Here is a 15,311-nt window from a genome sequence, read left to right as displayed (position 1 = left end):
GTAATGAACTCTTTGTCAGTTTGTCAATTTTGACTAAGGACAGAAAGTTCATGTGTAGTAACAACACACAGACCGAATTTAAAATTATGGCTTATATCATGATGTAATAATCCTCTCTTTTCCTTTAGTCAATATTTACCTGTTAGGCCAATATATTATAATTCTGACTTCAAAAGAAGACACTTTATTTTACCTTCCCCAAGTGTTGGTTTTAGATACTTGTAATATCAAAGTTGGAAACTGAGCTGTCTGAGACTCTTGGCCACATTCTCTTAGGGTTGAGTTCCTCGATCATCACAGGGCAGGTGTCCCTGCTCCCAGTGACCCAACAGCACAGCTGCGTGGCTCTCAGAGTGAGGCCGCTGAACTCTGAGCCACACTGGTTTCTCTTTCCAGACAGCCCTCTCCTCTGTGGGAAGTAGGTCTATTATATTATCCCACAGCAGCCGGGATCTCTTAGACGGACTTAGGTTTTCCCTCATGTATTAATGCTACAGGCATGGGCGGAAAGACCCAACAAACGCCCTGTAGGAGGGTGGTCCCTGAGTGCGAGGCAGATGAGGAATGGGGAACCTTAAATTCTGTTCTTCCCCTGAACCCCTTATTTCAACCACCCCATGCTTGAACGATTTTCCGTTTTAAAAAACTACAGGAAGAATGGTCTCCTCCAGCGAGGAAGGAATAAGAGGATAATAAGTAGCTCCAGAATGTGCAGATAAAATGTGTGATACTTTCGGACTGATTGTCTAGGCAGCCAGAGGAGCAGGTAGTGATGTATTCGGAAGCTCTTCTGAGTCAACTTGGGTATCAGTCAGGACTCTTCCTGTGAGTCATAACTGAAAGGGAACTGATTGATTCATGAACTGCCAAGTGCATAAGTAGGCTAGTTTCAAGTTCAGCTGGATCCTGGAGTTCAAATGAGGTCATAATGATTCTCCCTTTTTTTTCCTAGACCTATTATTTTCTATATTGGCATGATTGTGTGGCAAAGATGTTTCCTTGGCAGCTCCAGACTTACAATGTTCCTTGGTTTCGGGGGTCCCAGAGAGAGATCCTTTCTCCTGAAGTTACTATGAACAAGGATAGGATACAGTAGAATGACATCATGCATATATTTAAATTTAATCAAATTAGGGGCTCCTGGGTGGCTCAGTCAGTTGAGCGTCCAAACTCTTGATTTCAGCTCAGGTAAGGTTCTCATGGTTCATGAGACGGAGCCCCACGTCAGGCTCTGCGCTGAACGTATAGCCTGTTTAAGAGTCTCTCTCTCCCTTTGCCCCTCCCCCCATCTCGCCCTCCCTCTCTCTCTCATTAATTAATGCAAATTCATCTTTGTGTTGATATCATCAGTGTGCTTCTGTCTGCCCATGATGCGCTCGTCATACTACACGCTTACTTTACATGTGTACGCTTCTTTTGTATTCTGTCCATGCTGCCCACTTTCATATGCATACGTGTGTGTGTGTGTGTGTGTGTGTAATCACATATGCTACATGTGAGAGATGCTTTACAGGATGTTCAAGAGTAAACCTTAAATTTACAACCTAACCATTCCCTCAACCCCACTTTAGCTGTAATCCCACCAGCCTACGCCATCCGACCATCTCTCTGGCAGAACTGTTAGGGAAGGCAGGGCCTGCTGAAAACCAGCTCTACCAGGAAGGGAAAGGGCAATTCTGAAAGGGGAAGAAAGTAGGTCTTTCACCAGAAGGGAAAAGACTATAGGCAAATAAGTCAGTTATTGATTCGTTCACTCAACAAGTATTTATTGAATGCCTATGGTTTGTCAGGCATCCTTCTAGGTATTGCCCCTACGCCAGTGAACTTTACACAGAAGGTTCTGCCTTGCTGGAGCTTACGCTATAGGGAGAGAGGAAGGCAGTAAATATGTAAGCCAATAAAGATGCGCTGTGGTATCTGGCAAGATGAGTGCCGGGGCGCCTGGGTGGCGCAGTCGGTTAAGCGTCCGACTTCAGCCAGGTCACGATCTCGCGGTCTGTGAGTTCGAGCCCCGCGTCAGGCTCTGGGCTGATGGCTCGGAGCCTGGAGCCTGTTTCCGATTCTGTGTCTCCTTCTCTCTCTGCCCCTCCCCCGTTCATGCTCTGTCTCTCTCTGTCCCAAAAATAAATAAACGTTGAAAAAAAAATTAAAAAAAAAAAAAAAAAAAAAAAAGATGAGTGCCCTGAAGGAAAGAGCATGGTCATCATCTTCACCTATGGATCAGGTGCTTTGACAGGTAGAAGAAACAGGTAGAAGAAACAGAGGGCAGAGAATCTCTTCTTGTTCTGGGATTCTCTTTCAGTTGATCCTTAGAAGGTAAGAAGGGTTTTGATAGGCAGATCCTATTGAGATGATCCCAAACATAAGAAAAAACATGAGCCAAGCAGACATCTCAGTGGGATGAGGTAGGGTATATTCTGGGAATGGAAAGAGGTGTCCCAGGACAGCCGCATAATAGAGATGTGGAGGGGGAAGCTGGAAGGCCTGGCATGGCAGGTTGGGGTGAGACTAAGTGAAGACATGGCTTACAGGCTAAAGAGTGGCATCACCAGGTCCATGGCTGAGAAGATTCTAGGCAGCGGTGTGCAGGGCTAGGTGAGAAGAGGCAGTATCGAGGCAGGAAGGCCAGGTGTAGATCTCCACATAAAGGCTGTGGTCAGAATGAGCAGGAAGAGCAGAGAAGTCAGAGGCAGAGTCTCCAGAGTTCGGGGATTCTCTCACTTCCAGTCGCCTGAAAGGGTTTGTTCACCATCCAAAATGAGTCTTCTTTTGCAAGTCTGCTGATGTTTACAAAGACAAGAGGCCTTTAGAAATGGGAAGCATCTCGTGAAGATGGTTAATGTTGCTTCCTGGGGATAAAAATCTCACCATCTCACTAAACAGTGAGGAAAGTAACCATGCAAAGCACAGGGGGCAGCGGATTGCCCAGCAGGACTGGAAACAGGGGCCTGCACCTCAAGTCGCGTGGCCTCAGAGAATTCCATGCGTTCTTGGGAAGGATTCCTGGGAGGGATGGCTGTCGCCTTCCCTACCACACTGATCAGCCTTCTTCTGCATTTACAGGCAACTTCGAAGTGGGAGTTCACATTGCTGACGTCAGTTACTTTGTTCCTGAGGAATCCCCTCTGGATAAAGTAGCTGCTGAGAGAGCCACGAGTGTCTACTTGGTTCAGAAGGTAAGCACCGGTCTCCAGTTTCTTGGATTAAAAAAACGTTCTATTTAGTCTGCGTCCTTTGTTTGTTTCTCTTTTCTTAAAAAAAAAAAAAAAATGAGGAACAGCAATCTTGTCTGAACATCTTTTCTCACATCCAGTGAGGTCTTAAGAAAAGGTTTTCTTTGGAAAAGTGCTTCCCCTCTGTGGTTGCAGGTTTTCATTCTATATTCAAAAAGAACCAAACTGAAGAGATACCAGGGCAGGACACGGGGGCGCATCTGAAGTTTCAGAGCAGCCCTGCCTCCCAAGTGACTCAGACAGGTGCCCGTGTTCGGAAAGAAATGAGGAAAAGGAACTGCCTTCAAACTCTTGTTCCAGAGCAGGGCTGTGCACACTCAGCCCATATGAGCCACAGTTTTTATGAAGTTTTTTTTTTTTTTAACCCAGCCACATTCGTTCATTTCGGTAATGTCTATGGCATTGTCACACTAGAGCAGGAGAAAGGAATGCAAACGCCTTTTGAGAAAGTTTCATCCCCTGACCTGCCCTTGACAAGATAATCTGGAGTCTCAGAGATGGAAAAACATTTCATCGAAGAAGATATACGGATGACAAATAAGCATATGAGAAGATGCTCCTCATCATATGTTATTAGGGAAACGTAAATTAAAATAACAGTGTGATACCACCAAAAAACAAACAAACAAACAAAAACCCAGGAACTATTCAGCACCCATCAACTCTAGAGCGAACAAGTAAATTTTGGTATAGTCGCACGGTAGGACTCTAGATTGACAACCACAGAGAAGCCTGGTGAACGAAACCAGGCACAAGAGTATGCAGCATGTGAGTCCGTGTGTATAAAGTTCAAAGACGGGCAGAGTGAACACAAGTCAGAATAGTGGTTACACTTGAGAAAAGAGGGCCCGAGTAGCGGGGGGGGGGGGGGGGGACAGCTAATGATTCCTGATCTGGGTGCTGATTACGTGAGCTTTCAGTTCGTGAAAATGCACACTTACGTTTTCTGACTTGTGCACTTGTGCGTATGTGTGTGTGTATCGTACCTAAATAAAAGTGTTTTCATTTTGAAGCTTTTGTGGGGATGACTTTCTCTCCACTCTGGCTCCTTCTATAGGTATCCGGCCTACTCAAACAAAGGAACAACATCAAAAGCCAGGTCCCTCGCTCACAGCTTGGCCCTCCTGAGAACACAGCTCTGATATTTGTACATTGTTTACACTTAATGTAACCTCAGGTTGGAGACATCCCATCCATACCTCCCACCTAAAAGTGCAGTTGGCCAAATCCGGCCCAAGGCCTCTTAGGGAAAGGGAGATAAGACTCCAGAACCCCTTGTATCTACAAACTATAATGTTATGATGGGAAGAGAAACAGAAGTAGCAACCGCTTAGACTTTGAAGACCACATAAAGTGAATGATGTGAATTGTTCTCTCCACGTAGACAAGTTTAACTCTGTTCTTCAGATTCACATATTTAGGAATTCTAGCCACAGTTAGAAGTTCTTTGTCCAAGCAGGTGGCTTTCTCTTATCTAGCTGTTGCATTCTCCTTTTATAACCAGGAATTATGTTTCCAAAACCAAAAATGGAAAAATAAAATTGGGTTAAATAACTAAGCACATTTCCTTTCCTATTCTCTTTACTTTGGTTTTGTGATTGTCACAGTTCTAGAATTTGTCTTTGGGACTGCAGTGTTGTGGCTCTGCTGTTGAGCTCTCAAAGTGGGGAGCTGAGTGGAGGAAGGGCCGGTGTGCCCCTGAGCAGCCCCCAGCTTGGCGGGAGCGAGCGGCGCCTGCCCACAACCTTGGACAGCAGCTGTGCATTCTGATTCCTTTGAACCACGACTCTGACCTTTCTTCCTACTCATTTTTGTTTCTTGAAGGACTGTGTCCAGGAACTTTTCTACTGTTTTCACTTTACTTTGCCTATAAAGGTCTTCTTAAAAGCTGGATGAGCTGCTTTCCTCTTCCTCCAGATTCTCTGCTTTCTCATTTGGCAGAATTTCTCCCAACTTCATCAGATGGGGGAAGGAGGGTGGACGTTGGGGGAGGGGGCCGGGCGATTTCCCATCTATAGGGAATGTGGCACTGATTTCTTTTCATTCAGGGCTACTGGCTTATGAGTAACTGACATCAGAATTACAGGTCAAGCTTGATTTGGGGAATTATTCCATAGATTAGGAATATACAGTAAAACAGATATTGGGTCCAAATACCATTTTACTGTCTTTAAAATGAAATCCTTTTTGTTGGGATTTTATTCACAGTGTTAAGTATTTGGTTACTCTCATTACCAATAGGGCATACTCAGGAGAACAGATCAATTGGAATACTGTCCATTTAAGTCCCATGAAAAGACACACTCTTTCTTTTTGACAAAAATCAGGTATCTGCCCATTAGGGGACCAACCATCTAACTTTAGGCCTGTCCTCCTCAGAAGGACGTGACATCTACCCAGTAAATGTCTCCTGGCTGTCTTCCCTGAGCGGGAATTACAATGAAATTGTAAAATGTAAGGTGATTTTTAAAAATAAGTGAATTAAGTTTTAAAAGTAAAAGAAACCCTAAACAGTTGAAACCTAAACCTGAATTGTCTGCCCGTTGGCCGGAGCAGTCGTGTTATTTTAGGTGTGAAACAGCTCAAATGAAAGCTTGCCCATAAATCTCTACGCTATTTTATTGGTGCTGCTTTATAATAGAGATCAAAGATTGGGACTGGAAGCCTGTCTTAACGTGGAGTCCAAAGAGTTTTAAGATGTTCCTCTCTGACCCCAGCAGGTTGTCAGAGTGTTGATGTTTTGTTAATGTCAAACTGTGCGGCAGAGTTGATCAGATTCGGAGTTCGTGGAAGTGTTGATATGAAAAAGGAAACTCTTTCAACAGAGATGTTGGCCGGCAGATATCAATTCCCTTTAGGTTGTTGCAGTGTGTGAGTGCGGGGCCAGCTGTACCTTCCTGCTAAAACCTTGAAGTCCTCAGAGAAGAGGAGAAAAACTCCCTAAGTTCCCAGGCTCCGGCAGCCAATGGGCTCTCGAGGGTGTGAGGGAGTTTGGGAGCCAGCGGAGACCCGGGGTGGAAGGGGCAGGAGACCCCCCCACCCCCGCTTGCCCCTTCCCGGCTGGGTCACTGACATCTGGCTCCCTTGAGCTTCAGTAGCCCCCCTGCCGCTGCTGGTCCCTCCTGTTCCTCTTTGCACGGATGATTGATTCTTCCCCTCTGTGGCCCTTTCCGTTGGTCACAGGGCTGTCCTGGCTAACCCGTTGCTGAACTTGGCCAGCCTGCCCGCTGTGGCTTTAGCAGATGTTTCTGCTCTCTGAGGCTAACATAAGATTTTATAGTCTGGATGGTACCCCCACCCAGCTGCCTTGGGCAATGGCGTATTTACCCAAATGATCAGTTTCTCTCAAGTCTCCCAAGCCCTAGTCCAGAATGCTTAGAAAGTCAGTGTCCTGTCACCATGTCCCTTTTTTTCCATGACAGCTTTTAAACTCTGCGCTGATTCAACGTTAATGCTGGCCCGAAGCATGCTTACGGAGACTTAGAACCCTTTAAGTCCCTTTCCTTCTCCAATGCCTGAAGGGCTGTCGATCTTCATCCAGTTCGTATTTGTTGAGGCCCCGCTGTGTGCCAGGTGGCAGGTGTGTAAAGATGAGGGAGATGCTGGTCCTGCCTTGGGGAAGTCGGAGGAGGTGGGCACGTAACGAGCACTTACAGTACACCGGGCCCCCTGCAGTTACGGAAGTAGTCTGGGAGGTGGGGAGCACTAGGGAGGACAGAGAAGTCGTACCTGCCCGGGCTGGTGGTAGGAGAGGAGCTTCCAAAAGAGCCAAGACGCCTCACGACAAAATTGAGTTTTGAGCAGCGTTTCAAATTTGAAGTCAAAAATTTCGAGGTAGACACGTGGGTAGAGAGGGCATTCCAGGCAGTGGCTCAACGAGGAACAAAGCAGTTTGGAATTTCTGGAGTAGAAATTGCAGGATCCAAAAGCTGAAGTTACGAAGAGAGGCCTGGAGTGGCAAGCGGAGGAGTGTGGACTTCATCTTGAGGGCAAGTAGGGAAGGGACATGGTCTCCTTCGTTTCAGGGAGAAAGTCACCTTGGCAACCATGTGGTTGAAGAACAGTGAGGCCAGAGGGAGGAAAATTGTTATCAGGACCAGAGCCCTTTCCCTCAGCTGTGGCCCCTTGAGGCTTTGAGTAACCACCCCAAAGCAGGCGGGGAGTTTTGCTCATAGAATTTTAGGAGAGTTTACCAACATGCTGGTGTCCAGCTGGACTCCAGGAGAACTAGAGCAATAGGTGTCTTCGGCCTGGTGCTAAAATGGACATCCTGAGCAAGGAGCCCCTGGCTGCTTCCCCTCCCATCCAAGAATCCATATCACACAGCAAGGGGTGGGACTGGGTACCCGGGAAGTTGGCTTCCCCTTGATGTCTCTGATTTCTCCTCGGAGATAGAGGCCCTCTGCCAGCTTCTCATTGAGAGCTTTTGGCCACCGTTGACCCTTGGCCACTGAACACAGAGACGGAGGGTTCAGGCTTTACTGGACACGTCTCCGCCCCATTGCAGGTGTTTGGACCCTCCCTCATTAGCAGGACAGGCAAAAAAATCAAACTGTCAAATTCAATTCATCAGCTATTGGAAAGGTAAAGGCCATGTGTCCTACTGTAAATGGGTTTGCAGATTATCATTGGGTAGAGTAGAGTAAGGAGATGCAGAAGTATGGAGAATAATAAGGAAACCTTACCCAGAATAATTTCCACTCCACAACTCTGCTGCCGGTTTAGAAGACTATTCAAATATAATCCAAGAGAGATGAGTGTGGCCACACTTGAACAATGGAAGACGGAGAGGAGAGAAGACTCATTTGAGAGAGATTTAGATGTACAAACCTACAGATTCTGGGAACTGATTGGTTGTAGCAGGCAGAGGAGAGTGGAGAAATCACAAGATAACACCCAATGGTGTTCTGTGGGAGGGGTGTGTGTGTGTGTGTGTGTGTGTGTGTGTGTGTGTGTGTGTGGTTTTGTTGTTGTTTGCTTGCGTGTTTAACTGGTAGCAGGGTGCTGCTGCTCTTAACAGAAATAGGAAACATAGTCATAGCAACAGCATCCCCCTGATGCATAAGTGGTTGCGTGATGCTGTGACAGCCAGCAGTTTCTCACCCCCCGGAGGGACCTTTCTTCTCTTTTCCTCTTGTTCGATGTGTCCTGCACTCACCACCCCTGTCTGGGAGGTTGTCCAGGCGCTGTGTCCAGATGTCACAGAGCCGACGAGCATGTGTAGACCACAGACTCTGGTCCAGGTGGGGCCCCCCTGAAACAGCAGGACTTGTATTCGAGGAAGCAGCTCATTGAGAGCGGCTGCCTGTGTCTCTGGCCCTCCTCCCACGGGGATCCCTGCTGTGCTGTGTGCACCTGACGCGTGTGTCATGGGGTCATGGAGCGCATTGCCAGTGCCCCCAGCAGAAATCGGGGCCAGTGCCCCCTTTTTATGAGAGGCCACGACGTGCCAAACCACGGATGTGATTGTAATATCTTCTTCATCCCTTCATCCCTTCTCTTCTTTGAAAGAGAAATAACCATATTTGCAAAACTACATGGGCATAAAGACTTCTCTCTGAATACCGTCTGAATTCTGCCCCACGATCTGGTGAAAGTTTATTAAGAGGAATGCCCTTTAAAAACTAAAGATAATTACACTACCTGAAAACATTTTCAAGTTTAGCTTCTTCATGAGCACTTAGGTTCTTTGGCATTTGAATATGAAAATGTTGTCCTCTGTATAAGAAAAAAAGATACGAAGCAGTGTTTATAACCTGGGCGGCCACTGAGTGTGCCAGTAGTGTCTAGGAGAGAGCAGTCAAAACAGTTTGTCTTCTACTTAAAATGCTAGCTGTCTATGAAATTCTTGTGTCAGGTTGTTTAAATAGAAGTCCACCATGGATTTCATAAAATGTTTAACGTGATGCAATAAACAGTAAACACGGAAAGAATAAGTGATTCATTCCCTGGGCAGAAGTCAGTCATTTGCAGACAAGGTGCCCGCTGTGTGTCAGGTACGAGATAGACGGGCACAAGAGCTGGTGCTCCTTCCTGAAGATTCCAGGGTGCGGTGGGAAGGAGAGGCATGGAAAGAAGTAACTAGGATGTGTGAAGAGCTACAAAAGTGTCACAAGAGAGCTGGGAGAGTGGAATAAGTGGCTGCTTAGGACGGCCTCAGATCCTTTTCGAAAGAGCTGCAGGGAGGGGGGACGGGAAGTATACGAAACACCATACATCCTCCCCTGGGGGAATCTGGATATGCCTTTGAGGGATGATGATGAGCCGAATCTGTGAGGATGTGCAAAAGTTGGCCAGATGTAAAACATCCAGAAAGATGTCCCAGAGAGAACAATCTTGGCAAGACCTAGAACGGTGAGCAGGCCTGGCAGGTGAAGGGTGTGCGGTGAGTGGCCCTGCTGAAGGGGAAGGCCTCGCCGGGTGACCGAAGGACCTGGTGGGCCGCGGGATGGCCGGTGAGCGGACTTCTATTGAGCATCTTAAGTATTGTTTTGCCAGTAAGAAAGCCAAGGCTCAGAATTCCACTAGTTTGCCCAGGGTGTACAGGAGGTGGTGGGCCCAGGATTAGACTTCAAGTCTGTGGGGCCTCAAATTCGTTACTCTTTTAACTGCGCTGTGCTCCTGGTGAGTATGGACTTTACTCTGCTGTTTACTGATCTTTAGGCTTGTGTGTGTGTGGGTGTGTGTGTGTGTGAGGTAAAGGCCTTTTCTGCAAATAAAACATAACCTTAAACTCTAACATATAAGAACAGATCAGGTTGTATTTCATTAGCTTAAATTTCTTTCATATTTAAATGTGTAAGACTTATGAGATCAACTCAAGAAAGCAGTGGCTTTTTCTTAATAAGCTTTTATTTTAGACTCATTTTAGCCTTAACAGAAAAGTTGCGAAGACAGTACAAAGAGGTCCCACTTCCCAGTTCCCCCAGTGTTAACATCTTATATTACCCTAGGACGTTTGTCATAACTAACAAGCTGGTACTGGGAAATTACTATTAACTAAACTCCATACTTTATTTGGATTTTACCAGCTTTTCCACCAATGTCTTCTTTTGGGTTCACTCCAGGATACCACATTGTATTTAATTGTAGTGACTTTTCTTTTGACAAACACAAAGTCAGGAATTGCATTATGTTCGCAGGTGCTCAGCTTTGTGATTCAAAATAAGATAGTGCCTTGAACACTTGAAAGAAACACTACTATATGTAAAGAGGTATTAAGCCCTGGGCTACGAGCATGCCGGGAGAGCAGCCTACTACCGAAATACAATTGGTATAATTATCAGATAATGCAGGGCAGAGAAGAATCCCAGAATTCACACCCAACAAATTTGATTTAGTCTATCTTAGCTTGGGCTGTCATAAAACATACTATAGACTAGGTGGCTTAAACAACAGACATTTATGTTTTCACAGTTCTGGGGAGTACCAGCCAGTTCGGTTCATAGTGAGGACTCTTCCTGGCTTGTAGATGGCTGTGTCCTCACAGGGCCTTTTTTCTGTGTCTCTGCAGGGCAGGGAGAGGAGAGTTACCTCTCTCTATCGGATCAGAGCCCCACCCTGTGACTTCATTTAACCTTAACTACCTCCTCAAGACCCTACCTCCAGTGCGGGGACATTGAGGGCTAGGGCTTCCCCATAGGAATTTGCGGGGGTGGGGGGACAGTTCCATCCATAGCAGAATCCAAAACCTGAAATGATGGGAAATCTTTACAATCTCGTCCCAAGACAGTGTGGTCTTGAGACTTTCTCCATTTTGCACCTTACGTGTATGCAGGTAAAGATGTATTATCTTGTAAAACACCGGATACCTGAAAGACAATGTTAAATATGTAGATCATATTTTAACACTCATTAAATAAGTTAAAGAAAATGTAGTGTCATCTGAACAGATGGTATAAAAGCAACGGCAAGGAAAAAAAAAACATCAAAAATGATTGTCTTACAAAAAGCTGTTACCAAAAGTTTTCGGGTGGTCATTAGATTTCACACAGGTGTTTTAAAAAAATACCACATCCTTCAGAATAATGCCAAGTAATGCCATACAATTATTAATTATTTGTTACTGGTGTGGGCCATGAGTTCTAGAATTTACATTTCCATACCAAAGGTTATTTACTGTATTGAAACAGGGTACAGGTACAGTCACTTCACAGAGTAAGAAACCACGGGGAGTGTTGAAAAAGGGCTGCTACTGTGGCTGGTTTAGTTTGGGAGGGGAGTGGATGGTAATCAAGAAAGGTGTGGAAGAAGGAATAGATTAAAGGGAGGAGAGAGCGAGATCCAGGTAGAGATACTGTGTTCATCTTTGGAACTTTAGAGAAAACAAGTAGCATTCTGGGACAGCTGTGAAGTCATCATTTTAAAGTAAGTTGAAGAGAATTTTTTTTTTTTTAATTAAAGAAGGTATACCACTGGATCAGTTTATTATGGACTAGAAAGATCAATAAAGGGAAGAAATCATTTGGGCTTAAAGAACTGCAAAATGAGTGATCAGTTGATCCTAGCATTCTCCTAGGAAACCTGTGATACTTTGTTGGAGTATCCCTGCTGATCTTCCGACGTGTGGTCTGGTCAGCTGCGATACTACTTTCTTTTTTTTTTTTTTTTTTTTTTTTTTTAAACTTTTTTTTTTTTTTCCAACGTTTATTTATTTTTGGGACAGAGAGAGACAGAGCATGAACGGGGGAGGGGCAGAGAGAGAGGGAGACACAGAATCGGAAACAGGCTCCAGGCTCCGAGCCATCGGCCCAGAGCCCGACGCGGGGCTCGAACTCACGGACCGCGAGATCGTGACCTGGCTGAAGTCGGACGCTTAACCGACTGCGCCACCCAGGCGCCCCAGCTGCGATACTACTTTCAATCACGAAAGCATCGATTCTGCAATTTTATTTTGGTGAAACCCCGTCATGAGTTTACACTCAGCCCTTGGGTTCTTTTATTGTTCCCAGATTTATTGGCAAATCATTGATAAACACAACTGTGTATTTTGAAAGTGTGAAACGATTGCCAAGATGAAGTTAAGGAATACATGCACTGCCTCTCACAGTTAGGTCTTGTGTGCATGTGGTGAGAATGCTTCAGGTTTACTGTCAGCAAACTTCAAGTGTACCGCATCCTGCCATTAACCGTAGTCACCATGCTGTACCTTAAGATCCTCAGAACTTACTCATCGCGTAACTGAAAGTACGTGCCATTTGATCTATACCTCCCCATTTTTCTCCCCCCAGCTACTGCCATGTAAGTGATACCATACGGTATTTGAGATCCTGTCTGGCTTATTTCCCTGAGTATAGTGCCCTCCCAGGCTCATTCATGCTGTCACAACTGGCAGGAGTTCCTTCTTTTTTTATGGATAATAATATGCCATAGTTTATGTGCATGTACACATTGTCTTTATCCCTTCATCTGTCAACAGACACTTGGGTTGTTGCCATGTCTTACGGTTGTGAATAATGCTGCTGTGAGCATGAGAACACAGATATCTCTTCAAAGGACTGATTCCATTTCCTTGGGGTATATACCAAGAAGTGGGGTTACTGGATCAAATGGTAACTCTGTTTTTAATGTTTCGAGGGACCTCTATACTGTTTTCCGTTATGGCTCTACCAATTTAGATCCCCCCTCAATAATGTATGAGTGTTCTCTTCTCTCCACATCCTCACCACCCTCTGTTATTTCTTGTCTTTTTGGTAATAGCCATCCTAACAGATGTGAGATAATTTACCAGTCCCACTTACAACAGCGTGAAAAACAATAAAATACTTAGGAATACATTTAACCAAGAGGTAAAAGTTGTGTACACTGAAAACTGTAAGACGTCAATGAAAGAAATTGATAAAGGCACAAATAAGTGTAAAGACAGGCATCCTGTGTTCTTGGATTGGAAGAATTAATATTGTTAAAATGCTCATACTCCCCAAAGTTACCTACAGATTCAGTGTAATCTCTATCAAAATTCCAATAGCATTTTTCACAAAAATAGAAAATCTCTCCTAAAATTAATATAGGACCACAAAGGACTATGAGTAGCTAAAGCTATCTTGAGGCAGAAAACAAAACCGCAGGCATCACACTTCTCATTTCAAACTACGTGACGAAGCTACAATAATCAAAACAGTAGGGTACTAGTATAAAAACAGACACGTGGATCAGTAGAACAGAATAGACAGCTTGGAAATAAACCCATGTACATGAGGCCAAGTAGTCTTTGACAAAGGTGCCAAGAACATACAAGGGGGAAAAGACCGTCTCTTCAATACATGGTGCTGAGAAAACTGACAGCCACATGCAAAGAATGACACTGGACACCCATCTTACACTGCACACAAGAACTAACTTGAATTAGGAGCACCTGGTGGCTCTCAGTTAAGCATCCAACTCCCGGTTTCAACTCGGGTCATGATCTCACGGTTCGTGAATTTGAGCCCCACATCAGACTCTGCGCCGACAGCGTGAAGTCTGCTTGGGATTCCCTGTCTCGCCCTCTCTCTGCCCCTCCCCTGCTCGTGTGTGCATGCTCATATTCATTCATTCTCTGTCTCTCTCCCTCTCTCAAAAATAAATAAACTTTAAAAAAAAACAACTTGAATTAAAGACTTAAGTGTAAGACCTTGGGTTCTTAAGTATAGAGTTCAACTGGAAGATTATATCCAAAAAGTCCAACTCATTCTCGACTCTAGAGTTTCAGTTTTAGCATACAGTAAAATGTAATTATTTTTCATTGCTGTAATATCGTTTTTCCCCGTTACCAATTCTTCTCACCTTTCCAGTTCACATTCCCATTCCTCTGGAGGCTCTTCGCAAATGTGCCAGGTGGCATGGTCTTTCTGTGGCCTTCAGGGGACAGTGCTGCCTCCCATCTTCAGTTTGCTCTGGAAGCTCAAGCTCTTCATCAAACTCTGTCCTCTAGGGGCACCTGGGTGGCTCAGTCAGGTTGAGCGACCGACTTCAGTTCAGGTCATGATCTCACGGTTGGTGGGTTCGAGCCCCGCGTCGGGCTCTGTGCTGACTGCTCAGAGCCTGGAGCCTGCTTCCCATTCTGTGTCTCCCTCTCTCTCTGCCCTTTCTCTCTCTCTCTCTCTCTCTCTCTCTCTCTCTCTCTCTCAAATACAAATAAACGTTAAAAATTAAAAAACAACAACAACTCTGTCCTCTGGGTGGCTCCCAAGTCTGGTCAACTCCTGCAGATGAGAGAGCAATGTGCTCATGGGCCTGTTCTTTGCTTGCAGGTTGTCCCCATGCTTCCCAGGCTGCTGTGTGAGGAGCTGTGCAGCCTCCACCCCATGACAGACAAGCTGACCTTCTCTGTGATCTGGACACTCACCCCAGAGGGCAAGGTAACAGCTTACACGCGGGAGCAGTTCATTCAGTGAGTCCCTGTTAATCGCCCACTTTGTGCCTGGTGCCGAGCTGGAGTCCCACGGTGGTAGAAGGGCACTGTACGGGCAGTCGCCATAGAGAACAGAGGAGAGCCCCCTGCCTCTGAAGAGCTGTCAATCCATTTAGAAGGCCAGACTGACCGTGAGCAATTGGAAATAGGGTGTTTCTTTCTTATCTTTTATCAAACGGAAGAAGGAATTGTGTAAACAAAGTCACTGGGGAGGCTTAGTGCAGAAGCTGAGATGTAAAGCTGAATGTGGACCGGCAGTGGCAGAAGGGGCAGAAGGGGCAGAAGGAGCTACAGTTAGGAGGACGGGCCCTGTTTGAAGGAGGACACTGCGGGGAAAGGGTTGTGAGTTTGGGAAGGTGGCACGGAGTCAACCTGTGGGGACCCTCAAATGACAGTCGCAAATGAATTCTGGGTTGTTAGGGTTCCTCTGAAGGGTCATGAGAAAGGTGACATTTTGGAAAGATTAGTGCCACATCTTTGTGCAGGTGACCTGATAGTTGGAAGGTGAATTAAATTGACACAGAGCAATGCCATAATCAGGGCCCAAGGTGATGAAACTACGGACCAAGCACAGAAAGGAGAAGAATGTCAGCAGGCACTCCCTAAAGGTGGGGGACAAATGAGACAGCTAAATGGAAGATAACTCTAGGAAAAACTAGTCTTCTCCCCACAGACAGAAGCAACCC

The 15,311-nt window shown here is 45.6% G+C and overlaps 1 protein-coding gene across 5 annotated transcripts in view; it reads left to right on the top strand.

Annotated features, from left to right (window-relative positions):
- Nucleotides 1-15,311, top strand: part of DIS3L2 (DIS3 like 3'-5' exoribonuclease 2) — a 351,293-nt gene that overhangs the window by 240,035 nt on the left and 95,947 nt on the right. For all 5 annotated transcript variants that reach the window (XM_047083241.1, XM_047083242.1, XM_047083240.1 and 2 more), the window contains 2 exons: nt 3,064-3,176; nt 14,465-14,572. In XM_047083241.1, coding sequence (XP_046939197.1) covers nt 3,064-3,176; nt 14,465-14,572 — 221 coding nt within the window. The remainder of the gene's footprint in view (nt 1-3,063; nt 3,177-14,464; nt 14,573-15,311) is intronic.

This window comes from Lynx rufus, unplaced genomic scaffold (assembly GCF_022079265.1).
Source record: "Lynx rufus isolate CCGP_SWC_20201006 ecotype Redwood Valley unplaced genomic scaffold, mLynRuf1.p SCAF_2, whole genome shotgun sequence".
Lineage (NCBI taxonomy): Eukaryota > Metazoa > Chordata > Mammalia > Carnivora > Felidae > Lynx > Lynx rufus.
The sequence above is the reverse complement of the archived record's forward strand: the minus strand, read 5'-3'. Positions and strand labels throughout refer to the sequence as shown.